General features: G+C 37.4%; 1 protein-coding gene across 2 annotated transcripts in view; it reads left to right on the plus strand.

Moving 5' to 3' along the window:
- The window catches only part of LOC134747200 (uncharacterized), a 64,568-nt gene that overhangs the window by 8,595 nt on the left and 31,938 nt on the right, over positions 1–24,035 (plus strand). For both annotated transcript variants that reach the window (XM_063681798.1, XM_063681799.1), the window contains one exon: positions 14,062–14,172. In XM_063681798.1, the coding sequence (XP_063537868.1) occupies positions 14,062–14,172 (111 nt within the window). The remainder of the gene's footprint in view (positions 1–14,061; positions 14,173–24,035) is intronic.

Below are 24,035 nucleotides of genomic sequence, written 5' to 3' on the forward strand. Positions count from 1 at the left end.
TTGTTATTTAATATTTAAATTTTCTACAACAGTTTCATTAGCGGTATGAGTAACGCCGTTGACTATTGGGCAGTTTTTTTTTGCATTGTCTTATTTGGTTTCCTCGCTTTCGATATGAAAAGTAGTGTTTAACTCGGTTGAAATGTGAAATTCATCCCTTGGTTAATTAACAATCTACTATTATACTAATATGTATGTAGCTTCCGTTTTGCCTATTGTGACGGAACGGAAGGGTAACTACGGAACCCTACTGAGCATGGTCCGACATGCTCTTGGCCAGTTTTTTTTTAATTTTTAATAAAGAATATTTGCTCACTTACTTAAATCTGTGTATTTATTCATAAAAAGGTTATTTGAAAGTTTTCCATTTAGAAATAACGTAAAAATCTTTAAACTATTGCAGTTAATTTTCTCGAAGCACAAGATATCCGACCACAGCTCTGATAAAACCAACACAATTTGCATGAAAATCACGAATCTCATTAACATTCTTCAAATTGTATAATCAACCGTATATTTAATTGAGCAATTATACATTATCTAGTTATAAAACATGTCTGCAATTACTTATTCCAATTAGAAGCAAAAAAAACCATACCCAAGCGAAATGCGCTTAAGTCGTTTAGTGTCAAGAGACCTTATGAGCGGGGGTCTAAGGTCGTTTTTGCTTGAGTGTCTTAGTGTCATCTTTGTGCTGATGCTAAAGTCGATTTAATAAAGTCGTAATTGCCTTTGCGTTAAGGTCGTTTTTTGAATGTAATGTCTCAATTATCCAAAGCACGATGCATTTTTAACGTGGCACGCCCGCCGTCCCGCCAAACGGGTTATTGACCTTAGACCTTTGTCACAGAACTTGTAGCTTATGGCTTCGACTGACTCTTTTACCGGCTGCTGATGTAGAGGGTAATATTTCCCGTATATATGCTTATTAATTATTTCTATGGCTTTTAACGTACAGTCTGTAGCAGAATTAGATAAGCAGACAAGGTGGTCAATATTATATGCATCCGCTCTTACTCCCTTTGTACTCGTAAATAGGGCAGGGACCGGACAACCTTTCCCAAAGCCTTTCAACGGGCATCCCTTAAACACGGCTAACACATTGAAAGACTTTCCAGTTTGAACTGCAAAGCAAACCCGTTCATTTCATACCCCTACCTTTGACTACCCCTTACCGAAAAGCTTAGCCAAAAATAAGACTAGCCCCTTAATAAGGGTTACCCTTATCATTAAGCGCTTTTCATAAAGCTTTACCTTTAGTAATGTCGTAGTTCAGCCTTGCGTGAAAGAGACAGGATTAGTATATATCTATCCAAGAACGCCGCCGCCGCCGCCGACGATCGCTCGGATTCGAAGTAATGTGTGTTTTGACTATTATTGTTTTTCTGTGATATTATGATTAGTGTGTATTTTTATTGAATTTGTATGCCAATAGGCACGACATAGTGATACTGATTTTATGTATTTAACATCTTGTAACTTACCTATGTTGAACAAATAAATCCTTGAATTTGAATTTGAAGGTAGACGATTTAAATTAGCACGCTTATATGCTAAAAGGAAGCTCTTTATAAGACTAACCCTTATTAGCGATATGCAAGGTGTTGGTGAGCGGATGATAAGGGTTTTGAGGGTATTTGGGTTACCGATTACTCAAATTTTAGGTTAGCTTTATATAAGGATTTTAAAAGCAAAATGAAAGGGTTTGGGTTGGCAAAGGGTATGGTGAGTTAAGCCTTATGCAAAACCCTTACAAAACCTCTGTAAGGGATAGCGGGCCGGTGCTTGAAAGAGGGTCTACCGCGAAAATCGAAAATTCGTTAGGTACCTGTGTGTGTATTTCGATTTTCGATTTTATGTAGACCCTCTGTACCTACCTAAATTGTGCTCACATACCAGCTTAGAACACCTTTGGCGCTTAGCAGCTTTTGCTGCTTTTGTAGCTTTAGCACCATACCAATCATATGTTAGATTCATTAGTAATAGGGTCCCTTAACTTAACTCATAGAATACAAATGGAGCATCGTCTTTCAAAAGGCGGTCAAGTGGAAGAAATCAATACCTATTTATTTTTAAATCTCTTTTACTGCATCACTGCTTGATACGGCGTAATGTAGTTTAAACGCTTTCCAATAAGCCTTCTGTGTAAGACAGGAATCATTATCTTTTTTAGTTGAAGGAGCAGAGTAAAGATATCAAACATGTATAATTTCATAGTCTTATGACCTTTTATCATTATGGAATCGTGATTCTAAAGACATACATACATACACATACATATAATCACGCCTATTTCCCGGAGGGGTAGGCAGAGACCACGGATTTCCACTTGCTACGATCGATCCTGACATACCTCTTTCACAGACAACACAAACACACACACACACACACACACACACACACACACACACACACACACACACACACACACCGGTACACACATTCTAAACACAGATTCTAAAGACAGTTCATTAATGCGCCTACACTAATAAGAAACCGGTTCTTTAAATCATTTGGAATGTTTTGATTACTAAGCTGATATTCGCTAGCAATTTAAAAGTGAGTAACTCACATGTCAATTACATTTGTTAATTGATGATGCTCTGGAGTAGGCAATTTTAATTCGCGCTATTAGAGTGTAGCTGATCCACTCTCTGGTGCGCCCTTAGGTGGGTCACGTACCCTATCTTTGTTAAATACGAATACATCGAAAAGGTTCAATATATAATAATACTTATAGGTATCTTTTTAGTAGGAGGTAATAAAGTTTATACTTCATTTCTTACTCCATCCTATAACATTTCATTTCATTAACACAACTTCCAATATCCTCTCGCCACAATAAAAAAGACTGCTCATTAATTCAGGAGTAACATACCATCCTCAACACTAAACTGATGATACGTATACCTTATTGCAACGTATTAAAGTCTGCCAATGGTTACCACAGTTACTACGAGCAAATATTTTGCGTGGGATCCACACGGATCGAGTCCTAAATACACAAGCAAAGGTACAATGCACTGAGGACCCAAAAAAACTTAAGATTCATACAGCGACAGTGAAACGTGCTTTGAGTTTCGTACATTTGCGTTTTAGGTGCAATAAAAATGGCAACTACGTTTGAAACGCCAGTTTTTAACTGGTTTTACTCTACATTTTGTATGTATCAATTGGTTCGTAATAAGACAGAATTAACCGTTTTAACCGGATCTGTTTGTAACTAGACAGAATTTATAATTTTATATTTCAGTTTGTCCGTGCGACTTTCAATCTGGAGGTCGCGGGTTTTTAGGAACTAGTTTTTAGTAAAGCGACTGCTAAATATGAATCTATATATTATAGGTACCTCCTACCATATATCATTTCATATTTTGAATTTAGCTGATGGAATAACATGTCCGAAATAAAACATATACATATGTATTTTATTTGGGACAAGTAATTCCGTCCAGAATCAGCTAAATTTAAACCAAAGGTAACGAAAAAAAACACTATAACAAAATAAAAAACGCAAAATCCGGATGAAACTGCTTATCTCTCTCATCTGAACCTTCGTAAACTAAATCCACCTGGTTATGTTATCTCAGATCCAAAATTTTCTCACAGTTCTATAATAGAGTAACTGTTGTTGATGTTTGCCAACGCGTATCGAGCCATCAATGGACAACATGACAATGCCATTTTTTGTGAGTGACATCAGAGATAAGTTAATAATGAAGACTACTTATCTGCGGTTAAGGCTATGGTAGACGATTCACACTGGCGCCGAAACCGCAGTGCGATATAGGCATAGGTCATAGACTAGACAGACGTGCATCGGGTTGCGGCGCCAGTTTGGTGCCTAATGCTTTAAGCAGTTTAGTTAGGCCATGGCGGGGCCCTGGGGCATTAGGTACGAGTTTGCGTTAGGATGAAGCTAAGTTAAGTATTGGTGTTCAGTTTACCTATAATTAAAGTTTATTTGGCGGTTACGGACCCTGCATTGACACATGACTGACACGACATTGCATGGCCCGGTGGTTTTTACAGTTGACTTTTTTGGTAAAAACATGCAATGAGTCGAATAGAGCTTTGACGTCTTAACGTCTATTGAATCTGTAAGTATGCTTCATGTATGTTTTGTATCTAAATAATTATGTATGAAGTGAGCACTTAAAGCTTACTTATTTCTCGATGCCCTTACGTAATATAAATATAAATATTATATGATAAAGCTGCTTTATCTTTAAGGAGCGTAGCTCTGCCAGGAAATTAACAGTCCTTACTATTCACAAGTCTTTACTGCCAGCCATTGACCTTAGATGCCTCGCAATATGAAGGTCCAGCTTTTTTCTTTATGCCTTTTTGTTCCGCAGTTAGATGGCGTCTTCATTGTTCGCGACATTGATGCCAAATGAACTGTCAAGTCTGACAATTTGTTACGTTTTGTTAAGCACGGTGACATTATGCACTTTTCATTACAACTGCAGAATTACTGTTGTTGTTATACCACAATTTGGCTTACCCTTTCTATAGTTCAGTACTCGATGGAAATAAAAGGCACATCATAGGAAACATTAACCGTTATAATGAAGTCAATATGTTCGCAGAATATGCATTTAAATCGTTCAGTTAACAAAATAAAAATATTAAAGGGGCCAGATTATTCTTAATACTAGTTAGTTGGCTAACAAACTGTAAAACGTTTACTATAAAAAATAAGAAGAAAATAAATTTTATTTCATTAAAAAATATCCAAAAATTATTACAATCATTATAGGCTTAAATAATAATTAAAAAATTTAAACATAACATACAAAAATGGTTAAGAATAATCAAAATAAAATATTAATTCCTAGCCGTTACTTTTATTTGCCGTTGCCACCCACTTTGCATGCAGGAAATGCTTTTTTCCCAAGTTAAGGGCTGGTATCAACGGGGGTGCTTATAAAAATCATATATTACATGTTTATAAAAGCACCGTGATATATAAACCTTAGTTTACCACTCTAGGTCAACTAGAAGAGTAAATAGAACAGGCTTGCTTATCAATATTAAATATTAATTGTCTGCATACAGTACCGGTCCAAAGTTTAAGTTCACCCTTTGTTTTCGGTACAAATGAGTACTTTTGTGCGGTACTTTTTTGCAATTCGTTTGTTGATTTTTTTTTCCATTGATCCGTTATTGTTTCCAGAGATGTGTTTGATTAGTCAGACACAATTTACGTATATTTCTAAACAACTCATTCCCTAAAACCTTATAGGAATGACGTGTTAAAATTAAAATCAAGTTTCGACATCTTTCAAGGCTACATGTCTGGACAAAGAAATTGGACACGACTTACAAAACACTCCTACTCACTGGAGGCTTTAGCAGCTTGACGGTGTATATAGGTACTATTAAGTCAGTCAGTCATCCAGGTCCAGGACCTTAAAACACTGTACTAATTCATTTGTGATGTAGTTAATAATCACTTGACACTTTTGATAATTGTGAAAACTTACCGCTGTTTTTAGCTTTCGTAGGCATAATAGACACATATCCAAGACATGTCGTCATTTGAAGCTTGCATACATCTATCTAGTTATATTATAAATCCATAGAAAATCATTGTATCCCCTTCTTAAGTTTAGGTAGTTAATAATGTAAACCAGAGTGCATTACACCTGGGCGTAACTAGGCTATCGGTTTACCAGGGCTCCTTGAAATCGTAAAAATTTATCGCGGAACTTAACGACTTATTGTTCCTACGCTCGCAACCTACTGTTATGTTACATTAGCTGAAGCCCAAGCTGTAAACTGTACGGTATTTGCTAAAATAGATATTAAACTAGCTTCTGCCGGCAACTTCCGTCTGCGTCTACGATTATGATTGTTAAAAACTATCCTATGTCCTTCCACTGACCTCAAACTTTCTCCATACCAAATTTAATTTAAATTGGATCAGGGGTTTATGAATATCTTATGAATCCACCTTAATTTATATTTAGTACTAGGTGGTACCTATCTTTGAGCTGAAATCGTTATTAATTTTATTTCACCGAAAGAAGATAACAACCTTTAAAAAAAAATACGCCGAGGTATTAGCTTCTGATTTCGACACCAATTTCTGATTCGTATGAACATAACGAATTATGCTCATTTTACAGAAAAGAGACAAGAGGACAAGACATACCTACCTTTTGCAACCTTCTACTTCGTTATATTTTACCGTAGGTACTTACAATAAATTAAAATTTACGCCGTTTTACTTAGTTTTGTATTCCTTTTCCACAACAGTATTTTTTATTGTATAAAACACCCTATTGTTTTCTTGCGCAATGAGTTTCAATTTCGTTGAATTTTATATTTCGATTGTAACGGACACCGTTAACTAAGCTAGCGGAACCAGCAGTATTATTTATATCGCACACCGACCAAAAGGCGCTCCATTATAAAATGTGATCTCTGAAGCCACACAGTTAGTTAAGATTCTGAGGTCTACTAATACCGGTTAATCTGAAGTGAATAGTACCATCATCCATCCTGTTAGATGATCATTTTAGAGCCTTAAATATAGCGAGATAAGGTATATCCCTGATCAGTTAAAATTATGTTAGTATGTGCTATGTATAACAGTCATGGGGTGTTATTCCATTGACTACCAAGCACGAGCGACAAGGCTCAGATGAATAGCAGACAAGTGCGCTCTGTGATTCAATTACAGCAACAAAAGTAAGTAGTACAAGAATAAGTACGCATTGAATAAGTAGAGATAATTATAACATTTTTGTTTCTTAGGTAGGTATGGTCCTTATTAAATCGTAATGAAGGAAATTGAAACAAAATGAAAGTATTATATTTGATTAGAACTCATAAATAATAGGGTTTGGTAACTGGTCGACTGAGCCCCACTTCGTGGGACTTCATTTTCCGCTCTGAAGCGAATTCATCTAAGATTTTTTATAAATACATAATAATTATTATGACAAATCACAAGTATGAAGTTTTGCATAAGAAATATTAAATGTAAGTCAGCTAAAACGCACCATCTCTACATGTTGTTACATTTGTTGACTCAAACTCCGCACGCCGGCGCTCGCGCATTCATAAGACAGCCAGGTCGGATCTAACACGACTTATCTGACAGATTGATCGTCGTGTACGGTACTAAACAAAGAACGAATCATACCTTTAGTAGGACGACTAGTCTTATTATAAGCTTCATAGTATACAGCATTTCAATGGCACGAATCGTATTGCTATCAAAGGTATCGCTGTATCGAACTGCTTCCAGTATTCTATATGAATGAATGAATGAATGAATGAATATGTATTTATTGCCACAACAGCGAATACAGAAAACACAATATCAAAAAGTTACTTAACCTATAAACATTATATCTATAACCTTAACCTTATATCTGTAACTTAATAACTAAACATTTGCTGTGACAAATGGTTTGGGCGTCAGCATAATGCTGCCAGCATCAGCTCAGCGTGAGTGACACTGCAGCGCTGTTTTTCAGCCCAGACCAAGATACCAATTAAAATAAATTAAATTAGCTCCGTATTTAATTATCGTGTAGGATGTATCAGAGATATAATATAATATACGTTTTAGTTGATCAAATGTTGGACGAAACATAAGGTCCAAGGTTTTGTTGTAGTTACAGGGTCAAATAATATTTGCGTAGGTGTAGGATGTACTCAGAGTGTCGTCAGTGAGATAATCCCAATGTTAACAAAGGCTATAGACTCCAATAGGCTCATATCCGTTTTCTCAAAAACGTGTGTATGACACCGTAAGATTGTGCACACGTTAGTTCACAATCTGTCATAGGTTAGGCTTCCAAGTTGTGTAAAAACGTGTGGTCTGGTCTTGTTTTCGACTTATCGACGGAGGTTACTTAAAAATATCAATATTAATAACCGAGCTTTGGCATTTATTATATAACGACTAAATATCTCGTGTGACGAAACAGCCTGCCAAATAACTAGCTATAAAAATGCATAATGCGGTCATAATTGTCGGTCATCATGAAGCTAATTAACTCATCGCATTACTTAAACTATGAGTTCTGACGTGTAAAGGTGACAGGAAAAGGTTTTGACCTCAAAAGGTCTCTAAATTAGTACAGATGATGAGATAACCTAATGAAAGTTTAGCCTCGAGCACAAATAACGAGACAAAGGAGTAAAAAAACTTTGATACATTTATATTCTTACTCGGTCGTAGGTTTATTAGCATACACATGCTAAGCCTAAGTTTAGAGCCAACGTGCTGTGTTCCACTTATTTATATAATTGAAACCTTTGCAGGTGATAAAAACTTTACAGCCTGTTTGAACAAATTAGTTATACGAGATTTTTTTATCAGTAGCTGATAATAAACAGAATTACCAAGAACTAGTCTTCATTACACTTGTGACTTCATCTCGTATCTTAATTCCGCATAGCTGTGTTGTGTCCTTGATATTTTGTAGTATGATAAAATTGAGAACGCAGATTAAAATCTCTGATCATTCGTCATCCGAAATGGAAGACTAGACCAAACCATATCGGTAGGTACCATTGTATTGCTATGTCCATTATAGTCTAGTCTTCAATCGAATTCATAATATAGGTCTCTGTCATGTTTTTTTTAAGATTCACGATTGAACTTGAAATCAGAAATCAGAAACATTTATTGTTCAAACTGTGTAGGTACAAGAAGTATAGCTAGGTACATTTTTGAATCACGATACGCGTACAACAATTTTAAGGTGCACGGTATCTTGACCTATCACACTTAACATGCATACGCATATACATGCTTATAAAATTAAATAACAAATAGGTACACTAATATACTAGTATTTCACAAAAAGAAAAGAAAAATCGTAATCAATGAATTTACGGTTTTTACACTTATACACTGAATGAACGTTAAAACCTCTGTTCTATTATTATCTCGCTTTTAATTAATATGTAGTTAGTAATGGAAGTGGTGTGATGCCCATAATTATTTTGTGTAGACTATCTGACCAGATTGGCACCTAAACCAGGGAGGTACTTAGCTACAATTAGCGTTCCACCAGTTTAGAGAAGTAGTGCAAATTCAATTTGTGCGCACACAGGAAGTCGTGACGATATCCCACTGTTTTCACTTAAGAGACACGAGGGCACGACTTCGTAGAATATAGGTACGTGTTTTTCAGTACCTCGAGCTAAATCTAGTTTTTTCTGTTACCTATTATCCTGCTCAGTATTAAATTTCCGCATTATTATAGCGGCAATAGGTAAAAAAATTCTGTAACAAGACTAACCCCTTAAGCCGGTTGTACACACTCGTCAAGAGCCTCTCGCTGAGACTCAGCAAAAAACCTACCCAATCGGAGAAAGGCCAGACGAGAAGGGAGCACTTGTACACACTCTTGGGATCTCTCGACGTGTGTGTACTGCCGGCATTACGGTGTAAGAGACAGCCCGTTGACAAACAGAGACGGCGGACAGTAGTATGGAAACTCTTGGCAGTCTGGTACTAAACCCGAAAATATCTAATTAGAATATCTAAACAGGCAAATCTTATTAGTTATTTCTTAGTCGTGCCTTAAGATAATGTAAGGCATTAGGAAGATTAATATAACGTCAATATTGCACGTTGTTGTCCTTTCTTAAAAGGCCCGAAGCGAATCCGCGACCTGTTTTAATCATTCACTAAATATCTTTTATGTCCTCTGAGTACAATAATTCGTGTTCAATTTTTGAACAAAATAGGTAGCTGAGTAGTAGACGAGCCGCCTCATGGAAAGACATTCTCGTCTCTGATATCAGATAATCCACTTACCTACTCGTATAGGTAGAATTTTTCAAGATGTCCGAGTAAGAAAAAAACAGTATATTTTTCTCTGCCCTGGGTGTACCCACGACTCAGGAACAACTCACGCAAATACAAAATGCTCTTACCGGAATTCGAATCTAGGACCATCGGATTCATAGGTTTCAGGGTCACTACCGACTAGGGTTTAGCCTGGTCGTCAAAAAAAAGTGTCACATGCCAGATGCCAAACTATACATACAGTGACGTCCTGTGAAAACCCTGAATACTCGCTTCATAACCGCACTCAAAAGTCATTCACACTGGTCTGTCTGTTCACAAGTAGTGGGCAAGAATTGCCTACCTTCACCTACCGGTGAATGTTAGCGGAAACTACAAATCTATTTTTAGCACCGAAAGGCACAGGTACCTTTGAACTATTCGGTGCTAAACATAGATTTGTAGTCATTGATTGAGACAAATGAGCGGAAGAATGCGAATTAAAAACTCATCGTGATTTGATTTCATTGGGTCATACGGTCAAATGAAATTAATGGATAGTTTGTCCTAGATACCTACTGTACACTGTGCACTTAAGAGGGGACTAAATTAAAATTGTAGTTTAATATTGAATTTTTACATGTTTTAATCAAGGACAATAATATTTTAGCCTTATGGTTTATCCTCCTAACAGTCCTAAGGCCCATACAAATGAGAAATCCAGAATTTGCCACTGAAATTTGAACCTTTACTGCAGGCAATAGAGTTGATTGCTTAAGTTTGAAAATTGAACGAAACAAAACAAATGCGACTGTTCCAAATTTCCAATTGAATATGATTTAAATTTCATCGAACTGAACAAGTACTATAGGTATAGTTGGTCAAACCAAATTGTCAGTAAATAAGAACAAAAAAAAACTATATTCATCCTTTTCCCTTCTATTTCCTTTGACGACCGGTCTGGCCTAGTGGGTAGTGACCCTGCCTGTGAAGCCGATGATCCTGGGTTCCAATCCCGGTAAGGGCATTTACTTGTGTGATGTGCACAGATACTTGTTCCTGAGTCATGGGTGTTTTGTATGTATTTAAGTATTTATATGTATATTATATATATCGTTGTCTGAGTACCCATAACACAAGCCTCCTTGGGCTTACCGTGGGACTTAGTCAATCTGTGTAAGAATGTCCTATAATATATTTTTTGGGTGCTAGTACTAGTGTAAGACAAAGATAGTATGATTCTCTCTGTCTATGTTTGAAATGAGACAGTCCTTTGACAAACTATACGACCTTGGATATTAGGAGGATATATCTCAGTTATTTCAGATATAAACATGTTTTTCATGATCTGTTTACGTTTAGTCCAATTATCTATATTCGTGACATGCGTAAGGAGTTTATGTAAGATCAGATCAAGTTACAAAGTAGCGTCATACATTTCCTGAGCAAACCATATATTATAGTTCCTTTAAATGAAAATCTTTTTGACCTGAATACTACAGTACCTATGCTAGATTTCATTACGCTTGCTTCTATGGGCTTTTAACTTGGAAAACACTCGCTTTCTACGCATACACGTACCTATGAATGATGTAACGGTACTTTACCTTGGCTTATTCTCAAATCGGTGACATCACTGACATCACACTGCTTATACTTGTTTGTTTATTAACCGACTCTATTCTAGACGTTTTAATTGAACGTCGCGATATCGCTAATTTGTGACATACTGATATGCACTAGGTACATTGTGCAACGGGAGGGGGGGGGGGGTAAGTGAAATATTCGCCCACCATTTTGAAATGATTTGGCAGTTTAGGCATCGAAGGCACAGACCCATCGGCATTCAGCCACAATCGAAAATTGTGTAAAAATATTTTAAACGGCTATTAAATTAATCAAATTAAATATTTTACAACATAAACAAAAAAATATATAAACGTTAGTAATTTCAAAGTAAAACCTGTTTATGCCTACTTGGTTCGTATGAATTAGTGACACAATTTAAAAAAACTCACTCGTGAGTTATAGTTTTTTTTTTTCAGAATCCATAACTCCTACGGGAACAATATAGCCCTTTTTCCTTCAGTACACCTGCATGAAATAAGATCTTTTTCGAGCAAGTGTGATGAAAAGATACGTTGTTGCCTATGTATTAATTTTGAATTTCTAAAATTAATCAATGTGAGGTAAGGTACTTGATAGAAAATCGAATCAAGACGTCTCAATTAGGGTCATATGACGAGCTACAATTTAAACCGTAAGATGCATAGGTAATATGGTAATTGACAAGGCCGCCGATGCGATGATCCTTTAGGTATTATGGGTTAATTCAACTTTACATAGCGAGGTATCTAGTATATGGTACTAATACTCTTTATTTACATACAAGATATATACAGTGGTACTAGGTACTGTAGTGGTAAACGAAATTAATAACTAGCTTAAATCTAAAATAGGCCCTTGAGGCATTGTACCAAGGATGCTAGCGGCATTTCCTCGCTGTATCGCAATGCTGATACGTTGTGCGAGGAAGCCGCCAGCTCTTCGGTCACCAGTTACGTATATGGTTTACTTTATCTGTTAGGATTTCGAGCCACGGGCCCTGCCATGCCTGCCAAGCCATGATTCTCATCTAAAGCCTGATTACTAACAAAAAACAACTTCATGCATTGAAATAAGGTATACATTCGGTTAAACCATTTGCTTGTTCTATGGGATAACGTAACATCTATTGTGCTCTCGTAAAGGTATTTTTGTTCGTCTTTGCTTCAAAGGTATTATTTACCAGCGAATTGTTTTTTTACGAGTTTGATCTCTACAATTTGTTTAGATGAGGTTCCATTGTTGAGGTTAAGGCATAAATTGGATAATGGTATACCCAAGTGATTGTGTACTACTTATGAATATGTATGGTATACTAATATTAATTCGCATCTGATGAGCATGGATTGAATATTTAGGTTTCAAGTAGTATTTGAAATTCAATTAGGGTAAACTACGGTCTTCATTATAAAAGCTGTCCGTAATCTGTAGTAATAATTACTATAATTACAATTACTTTTCCGGTTTCGATGAATATATCTTTATTGATCGCCTATTTTTAATTTTAGCATGCTTTATATGCTTTTTCAAGTATCAATATACGAATGTTGGCATGAATAAATTACATAATTGTGGTATCAAATTACATTAAGATGAGGTAGGCTGATTTATGAAATTTTCAAATCGATTTTATATCGAGCGAACTTCTCTAATTGTGTAACGATTCAGTGTATCATTAGTTTAAGTTTTGTACTAGAGACGTTTGCTAAACATTTATACTATGTGCCGTTCTCATAGAAAAGGCAACTTATTATTAAATAGGTGTTCCTATCATAGGGAGGAACGATATTATTACCCTTTGCCTGGAACTTCACTCCTAAAACTAGCTCTATAGTATTAGGTAAATCGAAATTAAAAATTTAGAAATCGGCCCACCACTAAGCAATTTTTATGCCAAACTTACGGATATGTATAGCCCAGGATCTCTAGAACTGTGACGTATCACTAGCCCTTTGAATTTCCCTCTTACAATTCTTATTATTCTTATTCCTCCTAATAAGACGGGATCGTATGCAAATTCTTTCACGGTTCGCGCTGTGAAGTTGTGGAACGAGTTGCCCCTGTCGCTCAAACAGTCCCAGTCTGTAGCGTCACTCAAGGCTAATCTGAAGAAGCTTTGGCTTTCCAATCAGCGTGATCTGGTTAAGTAATAACCTTTATTTTTATTTTCTTACACTTGTGATATTTATATATATTATAATATATATTTAGTATTGTATGTATGTATGCTAGTATGTATTTTATGTATTTTAATCTTTAGTGTTATTTCTTTTTTTAAATATTAATTTGTACATCCTGTAAGTTTGTCTATCTGACCTGGCTATAGTTTTCCGCTCATCTACTCGAAGGTTAGCCGGAAGAGATCCCTTATAGGGATAAGTTCGCCTTTGCACTTCCATTACTATAATTTATTTTTGTAAACCTGTGTTGTGTACAATAAAGTGATTACTGCTACTACTACTACTACTTATACATTCGCCGTAGAAAGAAATCATATGGTGGGGGTACAGGCACCACTTTTCAGTCTGGGAACATTGGGTTCCTTGAAGCTTAGGAACAAAACTACAAGAATCAGAAATCAAACTGTAGTCTAATAATTATGCCTACGACACAGTTCTAGAGATCGTGGTCTAGTAGGTACTTTACAAATCAAATAAAACGCGTTACTTATTTCACCCCTCTTTTGTCCATAGTCGAGAACCCGAACTACGACAAAGGCTACTTCGGGCCATGGCGCATGTGCAAGAGTCTGCTCTACAACCGGGAGAAATGTGGCGACGACGTCTCCAAATTCAGACCCTCGAGTAAGTACCTACACTACCCTCTTAATGAAAATATCCTTGAAATAAAACTATGAAAACGGATTATATCGCGTATATTGAATTTATAATACATCCCGACGTTTCGAACTCTTTACAGCGTTCGTGGTCAACGGGTGACTGAGGAAAAATTACAAAATGCAAAAATACCCACATACTAAAATAATGAACAATCATAGACTACAAACTTTAAGGCTGGTTGTACATGCAAAATCGGTTCATAAGGCTAGTTATACACTATAATTATTTTTCAAGTAAAGATATATATATATACGCGATAAAAAAAAAAAAAAAAAAAAAAAACTATGCCGGCTCCAACCCTACACCACGGACCCGAGAAGATTTAATTCCCTCCTAAATTGTAGGAGGGTATCCCAATATGGGACCGGCAACAAACTCGGCGGGACACATCTTTTCAAAACATCAGAATGTCCAGCATCATCCAACACTACGGTCTCACAGTCTATGTCTCGCTTGCTCCTTTATCAGGTGGACTACAGGATCCCAAGCTGGTGGTAGAGAAAAGCCATCTTCCCTATTAAAGTTTGGATATTTCTTAATCTCAATGGCCTCGCGCAGCATTCTGGGTATGTAACGCTTCTCCTTGGCAAGAACCAGAGGCTTATCAAACTTGATTGAGTGATTGGCTTTATCCATGACATGCTCACAGACAGCAGACCTAGGTCGACGGTGCTTGACATCAGCTATGTGTTCCTTCACCCGAGTGGAAATGCTCCGTTTCGTCTGCCCGACATATGATAGGCCACACTCACAGTCCAGCCTGTACACTCCTGCAGTCTGTAGAGGGGTATTGCATTTTACAGGCCTCAGGAATTGTGACATCTTCTTCATTGGCTTGAAATATGTTTTTATAGAAGCACGCTTCAAGATGTGGCTGATCCTGTCCGTGACCCCCCTGACAAAAGGCAGAATGGCAGGCCTGCGCTCAACTGTGGGGATCTTAATGTGGGACCTCTGGTTGACCCGCGGTATCCTGAGCTCGTTTGCCTGGAGCGCGCGCCTGGCATGCTGGAGCTCCGCGGCCAGATGCTGGTCATCACATATCCTCTGGGCTCTCTGAAACAAAGATTTGCCTACTGTAACAAGTTGACTGGGATGGTGATGCGATTTGCCATTTAAGTACCTATCAGTATGAGTAGGTTTCCTATACACAGTGCGACCTAGGGTGTTATCAGGATTTCTTTTTACCAATACATCTAAGAAGGGGAGAGAACAGTCTTTTTCCAACTCCATAGTAAATTTTATTTTGCTATGGATGGAATTTAGGTGATCCAAGAAAGTTGAAACACTACTTTTTGGAAGTATAGTAAAAGTGTCATCTACGTATCTTTTAAATATCTTCGGTCGCACAGGAGCCAATGAGAGTGCCCTCTCCTCGAAGTCCTCCATAAAGATGTCAGCGACTACTGGAGACACCGGAGACCCCATGGCCACGCCGTCGACTTGAAGGTAGAATTCACCATTCCATAGCAAGTAGCCAGATGTAAGGCAATGTTCCAACAGCTTAGCATATTCCTCTGACATGTTCTGCTCACATAACCTCTTCTTGACAATTTCAATGCAGTCTTGTACCGGTAGGCTTGTAAATAGCGACTGGACGTCAAAACTGACCATGATCTCATCATCAGTCAATGTTAGGTCTTTAATCTCACCGATGAAATGGTAAGAATCCTTTGTATGCGTGCTAGTGTTACCACGTAATGCTGAGAGGGCTCCCGCGAGGTACTGAGCCAATTTATATGTGGGAGCATCTATCTGGCTCACTATGGGACGTAGTGGGGCACTAGGTTTGTGTATTTTTGGCAACCCATACAACTTTGGAGGCACGGGGCAGTCAGGAACTAGACTTGCAACATTCAGATCAAGGCTGTCCGAGTAATCACTAATTAGTTCTTTAGTGGTTTTCAATACTTTCATAGTCGGGTCCGTCTTTACATGTTTGTAGGTTGTAGTATCCGCTAATAATTCCCTAATTTTCTGGTTATAATCTGAAGTATTAAGTACAACCGTCGCATTTCCCTTATCCGCTCGAAGAATAGTAAGGTCTGGATCATCGCGTAACGTTTTTAAACATAAAACGTTACGCGATGATCCAGACCTTACTATTCTTCGAGCGGATAAGGGAAATGCGACGGTTGTACTTAATACTTCAGATTATAACCAGAAAATTAGGGAATTATTAGCGGATACTACAACCTACAAACATGTAAAGACGGACCCGACTATGAAAGTATTGAAAACCACTAAAGAACTAATTAGTGATTACTCGGACAGCCTTGATCTGAATGTTGCAAGTCTAGTTCCTGACTGCCCCGTGCCTCCAAAGTTGTATGGGTTGCCAAAAATACACAAACCTAGTGCCCCACTACGTCCCATAGTGAGCCAGATAGATGCTCCCACATATAAATTGGCTCAGTACCTCGCGGGAGCCCTCTCAGCATTACGTGGTAACACTAGCACGCATACAAAGGATTCTTACCATTTCATCGGTGAGATTAAAGACCTAACATTGACTGATGATGAGATCATGGTCAGTTTTGACGTCCAGTCGCTATTTACAAGCCTACCGGTACAAGACTGCATTGAAATTGTCAAGAAGAGGTTATGTGAGCAGAACATGTCAGAGGAATATGCTAAGCTGTTGGAACATTGCCTTACATCTGGCTACTTGCTATGGAATGGTGAATTCTACCTTCAAGTCGACGGCGTGGCCATGGGGTCTCCGGTGTCTCCAGTAGTCGCTGACATCTTTATGGAGGACTTCGAGGAGAGGGCACTCTCATTGGCTCCTGTGCGACCGAAGATATTTAAAAGATACGTAGATGACACTTTTACTATACTTCCAAAAAGTAGTGTTTCAACTTTCTTGGATCACCTAAATTCCATCCATAGCAAAATAAAATTTACTATGGAGTTGGAAAAAGACTGTTCTCTCCCCTTCTTAGATGTATTGGTAAAAAGAAATCCTGATAACACCCTAGGTCGCACTGTGTATAGGAAACCTACTCATACTGATAGGTACTTAAATGGCAAATCGCATCACCATCCCAGTCAACTTGTTACAGTAGGCAAATCTTTGTTTCAGAGAGCCCAGAGGATATGTGATGACCAGCATCTGGCCGCGGAGCTCCAGCATGCCAGGCGCGCGCTCCAGGCAAACGAGCTCAGGATACCGCGGGTCAACCAGAGGTCCCACATTAAGATCCCCACAGTTGAGCGCAGGCCTGCCATTCTGCCTTTTGTCAGGGGGGTCACGGACAGGATCAGCCACATCTTGAAGCGTGCTTCTATAAAAACATATTTCAAGCCAATGAAGAAGATGTCACAATTCCTGAGGCCTGTAAAATGCAATACCCCTCTACAGACTGCAGGAGTGTACAGGCTGGACTGTGAGTGTGGCCTATCATATGTCGGGCAGACGAAACGGAGCATTTCCACTCGGGTGAAGGAACACATAGCTGATGTCAAGCACCGTCGACCTAGGTCTGCTGTCTGTGAGCATGTCATGGATAAAGCCAATCACTCAATCAAGTTTGATAAGCCTCTGGTTCTTGCCAAGGAGAAGCGTTACATACCCAGAATGCTGCGCGAGGCCATTGAGATTAAGAAATATCCAAACTTTAATAGGGAAGATGGCTTTTCTCTACCACCAGCTTGGGATCCTGTAGTCCACCTGATAAAGGAGCAAGCGAGACATAGACTGTGAGACCGTAGTGTTGGATGATGCTGGACATTCTGATGTTTTGAAAAGATGTGTCCCGCCGAGTTTGTTGCCGGTCCCATATTGGGATACCCTCCTACAATTTAGGAGGGAATTAAATCTTCTCGGGTCCGTGGTGTAGGGTTGGAGCCGGCATAGTTTTTTATCGCGTATATATATATATCTTTACTTGAAAAATAATTATAGTGTATAACTAGCCTTATGAACCGATTTTGCATGTACAACCAGCCTTAAAGTTTGTAGTCTATGATTGTTCATTATTTTAGTATGTGGGTATTTTTGCATTTTGTAATTTTTCCTCAGTCACCCGTTGACCACGAACGCTGTAAAGAGTTCGAAACGTCGGGATGTATTATAAATTCAATATACGCGATATAATCCGTTTTCATAGTTTTATTTCATGAGTAACTATCGCGGTAACCGAAGACAATATTATGAAAATATCCTTGTTAGGGCAGGGGTCGGGAAACCGCGGTTCACGAGTCTCATGCGGAGGAATTTATACAATAATAGCTTGTTTCGTTACCCAAAAAGTTTGCCGATCCCTTGGTTAGGGCATGTCCTCATTAGGCTTACATACCAAATTACATGAAAGGAGGACGGTGGCGAGGATCACATCAGACTCCTGGGAGTTGAGGACGGTTTAACGTGCCTTCTGAAACACGAAAGTGCTTAATTCCATCACTATAATAAAAAAAAGAATATCGAGACCGGTATAATCAAGTCAGTAGGCCATTTTGAATCACCCCTTTTTAGGCGATCGTCTAAATTACACTAAACACTAAATGATGGATTGGAATGTATTATACAGTACCGGCCAATAATATTAACCTTTGAGTGTTTTTGTATGAGCTTGTATAGAGTAACCAATATAGGTTATTTTGTAGATTGTATATTTTACTAGTAATTTTATACAAATATATGATAAATATTGCAATAAAATACTGTAAATTACAACAGGATACTCAGCATATTACTAAAAAACCTCTAGCAAAAATATGAAGTTAACAATACATTAAAAAAAATCTTTATGAAAAAACCATTACATGAGACCAATTTTTCGCATCGCCCGTACAAAGGAATACTACTAGACTACCTAAAGCAGTGAGGTGGAAGTCACTCACAAATATTTAAAAAAAAGTTTTACCGTAAAAACATGGAGGTGATATATTACTGGCCGGTACTGTATATTGATGCGTTTAAAATGGGTCTAACAAATAAAACCGTCATCCCTAATCTAAAAAAAAATTGGATTGTATATGCGTTACATAAAGGATGACTCACGTTAGACCGGGCCGTGTCCGGGCCGGAGCTTCCGGCGCTTCGTTTTCTATGAAAAGCATCACGTGATCACCTATCATGTCATAGAAAAGTACACGCCGGAAGCTCCGGCCCGGACACGGCCCGGTCTAACGTGAGTCATCCTTAAGTATATTTTCGCAATAAATCTGGCCATTTTATCGATACACTATAAATTCGTTTTATGAATTTTTCTCCATAACCAAAACAAACAACATACCTACTTCTACGCTTATAAATTAGATATTGATGGTTAAACAATAAAGATCAAAAGGAACGAAACCGGGATACAGAACGTTTTATAAGTTCTATTATTACATTCGTGTATGATATTGCCCTTGAGCTACTCTTGATTTAACATCAAAGTCGTTTGGTGTCTGCAGACTATTGAGATATATTTACATATGTGGTAAGCCTAAAGGGATTATTCAAATTTTTTACAGTTAGCATTATTAGTAGCGAATGAAACAACTCGCCAAAAGTACCTATCTGCCACCCTGGAATAAATAAATAAATGTTATATGATAGGACATTCTTACACAGATTGACTAAGTCCCGCAGTAAGCTCAAGAAGGCTTGTATTGTGGGTACTCAGACAACGATATATTAAATACATAGAAAACACCCATGAGTATGACTCAGGGACAAACATTTATTTTACATATTGTCTTTACAATTGATAAAAAGTATTCGTCGCAGTCTAATTGTTCTATACATATAAAGAAACCTATATCTTTATTGTTAAGCTAAAAAAATTAGGTTTGTAATTACTTACTACTACTACTACTACTGGATACTTTTGAGCTTTTGACGCGTCTGATCCGCTACTAAGATGTAAACAGTGAGAGTTGAACGTAACTTTTGTACTTAGTTTTTATACGTCGAAATATCAATCACAGTTATATCAAATTAATTTAGAGTGAGTGCCAAATAAAGTATACGGCAACTGTATTCAGTATTCACACTTTAATTTTGAATTTACCGTTAAAAACCAACTATACCTAAGTATTATTTTTTATGATAATAATTATTTAGCAGCGAAATCGAATTCGTTCTGCATTAACACTTGTCTATGATTTCAGAGAAGCAAAAATGAAGTGTTCGGCTCAGCTGTTGATTAATTTATAGCAATCATAAAAAAATAAGTTATGAAAACAAAATGTGGATCAAATCTAAATATGTAAGCTATTTGTTATTTAGCAATGATTTACACAAAAGCGGTAGCTTTATTATCTTTACACGTTTTTTAAGGTTGGGTGTTTTACTTTTTAGAAAGCAGAGTAGCTCATAGATATAACCCGAACCGAAGACAATATAACTAGGCTATTTTAGATCATATCTATCATTCGCTTGCCCTTGTCCCATTCACTTGGGGTCGGCAAAGCGTTTTTCTTACACACCTTTCTGTCGCCTGTCATCTCATCATTCTCATACTTTCTTTTCATATCACATCTCTCACAGTCCGTCCACGTTTGATTTATTTTCTCTTACATCCGTCCACAATGATTGTATTGTCATGAAATAGATACGTTTCTTATAATGCTGGAGTGTCTTTCAGTAATCAATAGGGAACCGCAAGGAACAAAGGCTATAATTTCTAAACTATATCTTTTGCATAATAAGAATGCATTATGAATTATGAACCTTAATCTCATCAAAATTAAGTTGATATCCCACCGTGAAAGTTACAAAGCTGTCAAAGTGGATATGCTAATGCTATTCCTGTTTCTTTAATCGATTCCTTGACAACCCCTCGGGAATGGCACGCCATGCCCAACGACCCTTAAGTTATGGGGTTGTAACACGTGAAAAACTGCGATTTGTTATTTAGGTCAAGCACTACTAAATATAACCACGATATTATAACCTGCGTTTCCAAAATACAAACAATTGTTAAACCTTCGTATTATTGTGTTATGAGTTTTAAAGAGGGGCCTATGTGTCATGGCTTATGGCTACTTTAGTATAATACCATCAATAACGTAAGCATATTTTGCACATTTTAAACTTAATGAGTGAAGAGATATTTAAGATAATCGTTAAGACATAGATATAGATCTCATTCATGTTGTTTATTAACAGAAAGCACATATACGTTTTTAAATAAAGCATACCAGCCATTTATAAATGTAAGTAAGTCTGAAGACGTTTGACATAAGCATTTAATTTATTTAACTACAGGCCAGACAGTATTAGGAATTCGTTAGAATCGTCGGCAATGCAATAACATCGAGCTGATATGATGATGCAGTCGGAAGGTAGCCAAAGGTATACAGGTAGTATAGCTCGATGGAAAAACATACTCATTGAGTTTAGACTCATTAGAAAGATTTCGAGAAGTAGGTAGTTATTGAAATTGAATTGAAAAGACATGCAATAAAAGTGTGTATTAAAAAATATATTTGACGGTAACTTGTTTACTGTAAACATTTGAGCAAAAATAAATTGTCCTTCAAAGGGCCGATACAGACGGACTGCAACTTGTATGTGCAGTGTTGTTGTGTGCAGTCGGCGTGCAGTTCCCATACAAATTGCAGTCGGGTTGCAGTTCCCATACAAATTGCAGTCAGGTTGCAGTTCCCATACAAATTGCAGTCGGGTTGCAGTTCCCATACAAATTGCAGTCGGGTTGCAGTTCCCATACAAATTGCAGTCGGCGTGCAGTTCCCATACAAATTGCAGTCGGCGTGCAGTTCCCATACAAATTGCAGTCGGGTTGCAGTTCCCATACAAATTGCAGTCGGGTTGCAGTCAATCTGTATCGGCCCTAATATATCTTTACGTAACTACGGCACAGCTGTCAGAGTATTCCATAGGCGGTGTCCTTGCCACATTTCATATCGTCTATTGAAGTGTTATCCAATTACAAAACGATTTACACACTTATGAATATTTAATTAGCAAGCTTGTACTTAGTTCACAAAGCAGATGCCTAACTAATGTTGGAGGCTAACGAATATTTACGTGTGGTATTATGAGTTATGAATACATACTTCCTAGTTTTCTATTAAGTGTTTTACTCGTAAATTTATTTTCCTGATTCCTCTGGATGAACCCGACTTTTGAAATGGAATAACATAGTACAGCAAATAAGACATCACAAGAATTTTGACAGAACAAAAACATACAGGTACATAATAATATGTCGTTAGATTCAATAGGCAGACTGGTGCAGGTCGTTCCAAAAGGTCGCTAAATAAAAAAAAACGCATTTAGCCGATTTGCAAGACCGAAGAGATCCCATAAGAGCTCCGTGAACAAAGTTTTGTACGGATCTCTGAAAAGCTAAAAAGAAGGCGGTGATTTTTTTCCTTAAACCCTAAAATTTACAAATTTGTTGCAATAGGGCAAGTTCAAATAATAAAATGGTGTCGTATGATGCCACATTCGTTCTTCACGATGTCTCTAGACCAATCAAACATTAATTCCAACAAATTCCACCATAAGTGTAAAAACAAAAACACCATCACTTTAATTCAACTAACGGACGTGAAAGAAACGTGAAATGGGTGCCTCAACAACAACAAAAGAAAGTCTATAGGGCGTTGTCTCCTAAAATAGGTCAGTGGTTACCGTTTAGTCAAATGTAGAGGTGCCACCGACCCATGACAGATGGGTCCATTACTAAAAGATGAACAATACACGTACACAACCTAGTTGGTTTTTAATACACCTACTATTTAGTTTAGGTACTCTCATGGGACAGTTATTTAACTTTACTATGACGAATGTTCGCGAATAAGTCAATGGCTTACCATCAGGCGGGCCGTATGCTTGATTGCCACCGACGTGGTATTAAAAAAAAAGGAAGAATAAGATTCGAGCTCTACACCCTAGCAGGGGGTAACAGGAAAAGAAGAAGATGAATGTTCAAACAGTTTTTTAATGATTTAATCGGATTTCAAATATACTTACGTATATCTCTTCATAGCTTTATAAAGCATTTATTTTTAATATAACCGCAAATTTTAACGAGACGTAGGTTTTAGAGCCGGGAAACGATTTAGAAAGATTTAAAATAAACCAGCTACCCGCCCCGGCTTCGCACGACTTAACAAATTATACACCTTATCTTCCTCATATATTACTCAATTGGTCGGTAAAAAATGCATGATAATCCGTTCAGTAGTTTTTAAGTTTATCGTGAACATACAGACAGACAGACGCGGCGGGGGACTTTGTTTTATAAGGTGTATTGATTAACTGCCAGAGCGTAAAATATTTAAGAAAAAATTTCGAGTCGCAATGTATTGGGTACCTACCTAGCAAAGATAGATATAACTCCGTAATAGATTGATACAGTCTAAGGAAAAAACGTGCCTCGAAAATCACGAAAATTTGATTCTCGATCAGATGGCGCCACTACCTTTGGCCTACTCTCGTATAGAGGGCGTTGACGGTTTCGTTTGTTATTTAACAATTTTAACGCATATCAGTGAAAGAACATGGGTCAAAATCGTATAAAAATAATTAATGCAAATAAAAAAAATCATTTATCCATATTTAAATACATTTTATCGTATTTTTATAAATCTCCATTTTTAGTTTTAAAGTGTGTCGATAGATGGCAGTGAATTTACTGTGATTACAAAATTTACTATGACAGTACCGCTCTATCCTATTATCGATGGGTACGTATTACGTACATTTACGTACTACGTAAATGTCCCATATTAGACAAAAGACAGTGAATAGGCTGTCACCGCGTCAGGTTGTCATTGAATGTCATTCAACTATCCTTTTGATTCAAATTGATGTACCGAAGGGTGTTTCTAGCCATAACTTTCAGTTGCGTTTTATTTCTTAC

Source organism: Cydia strobilella, chromosome 14 (genome assembly GCF_947568885.1).
Source record: "Cydia strobilella chromosome 14, ilCydStro3.1, whole genome shotgun sequence".
NCBI classification, from domain to species: Eukaryota; Metazoa; Arthropoda; class Insecta; order Lepidoptera; family Tortricidae; genus Cydia; species Cydia strobilella.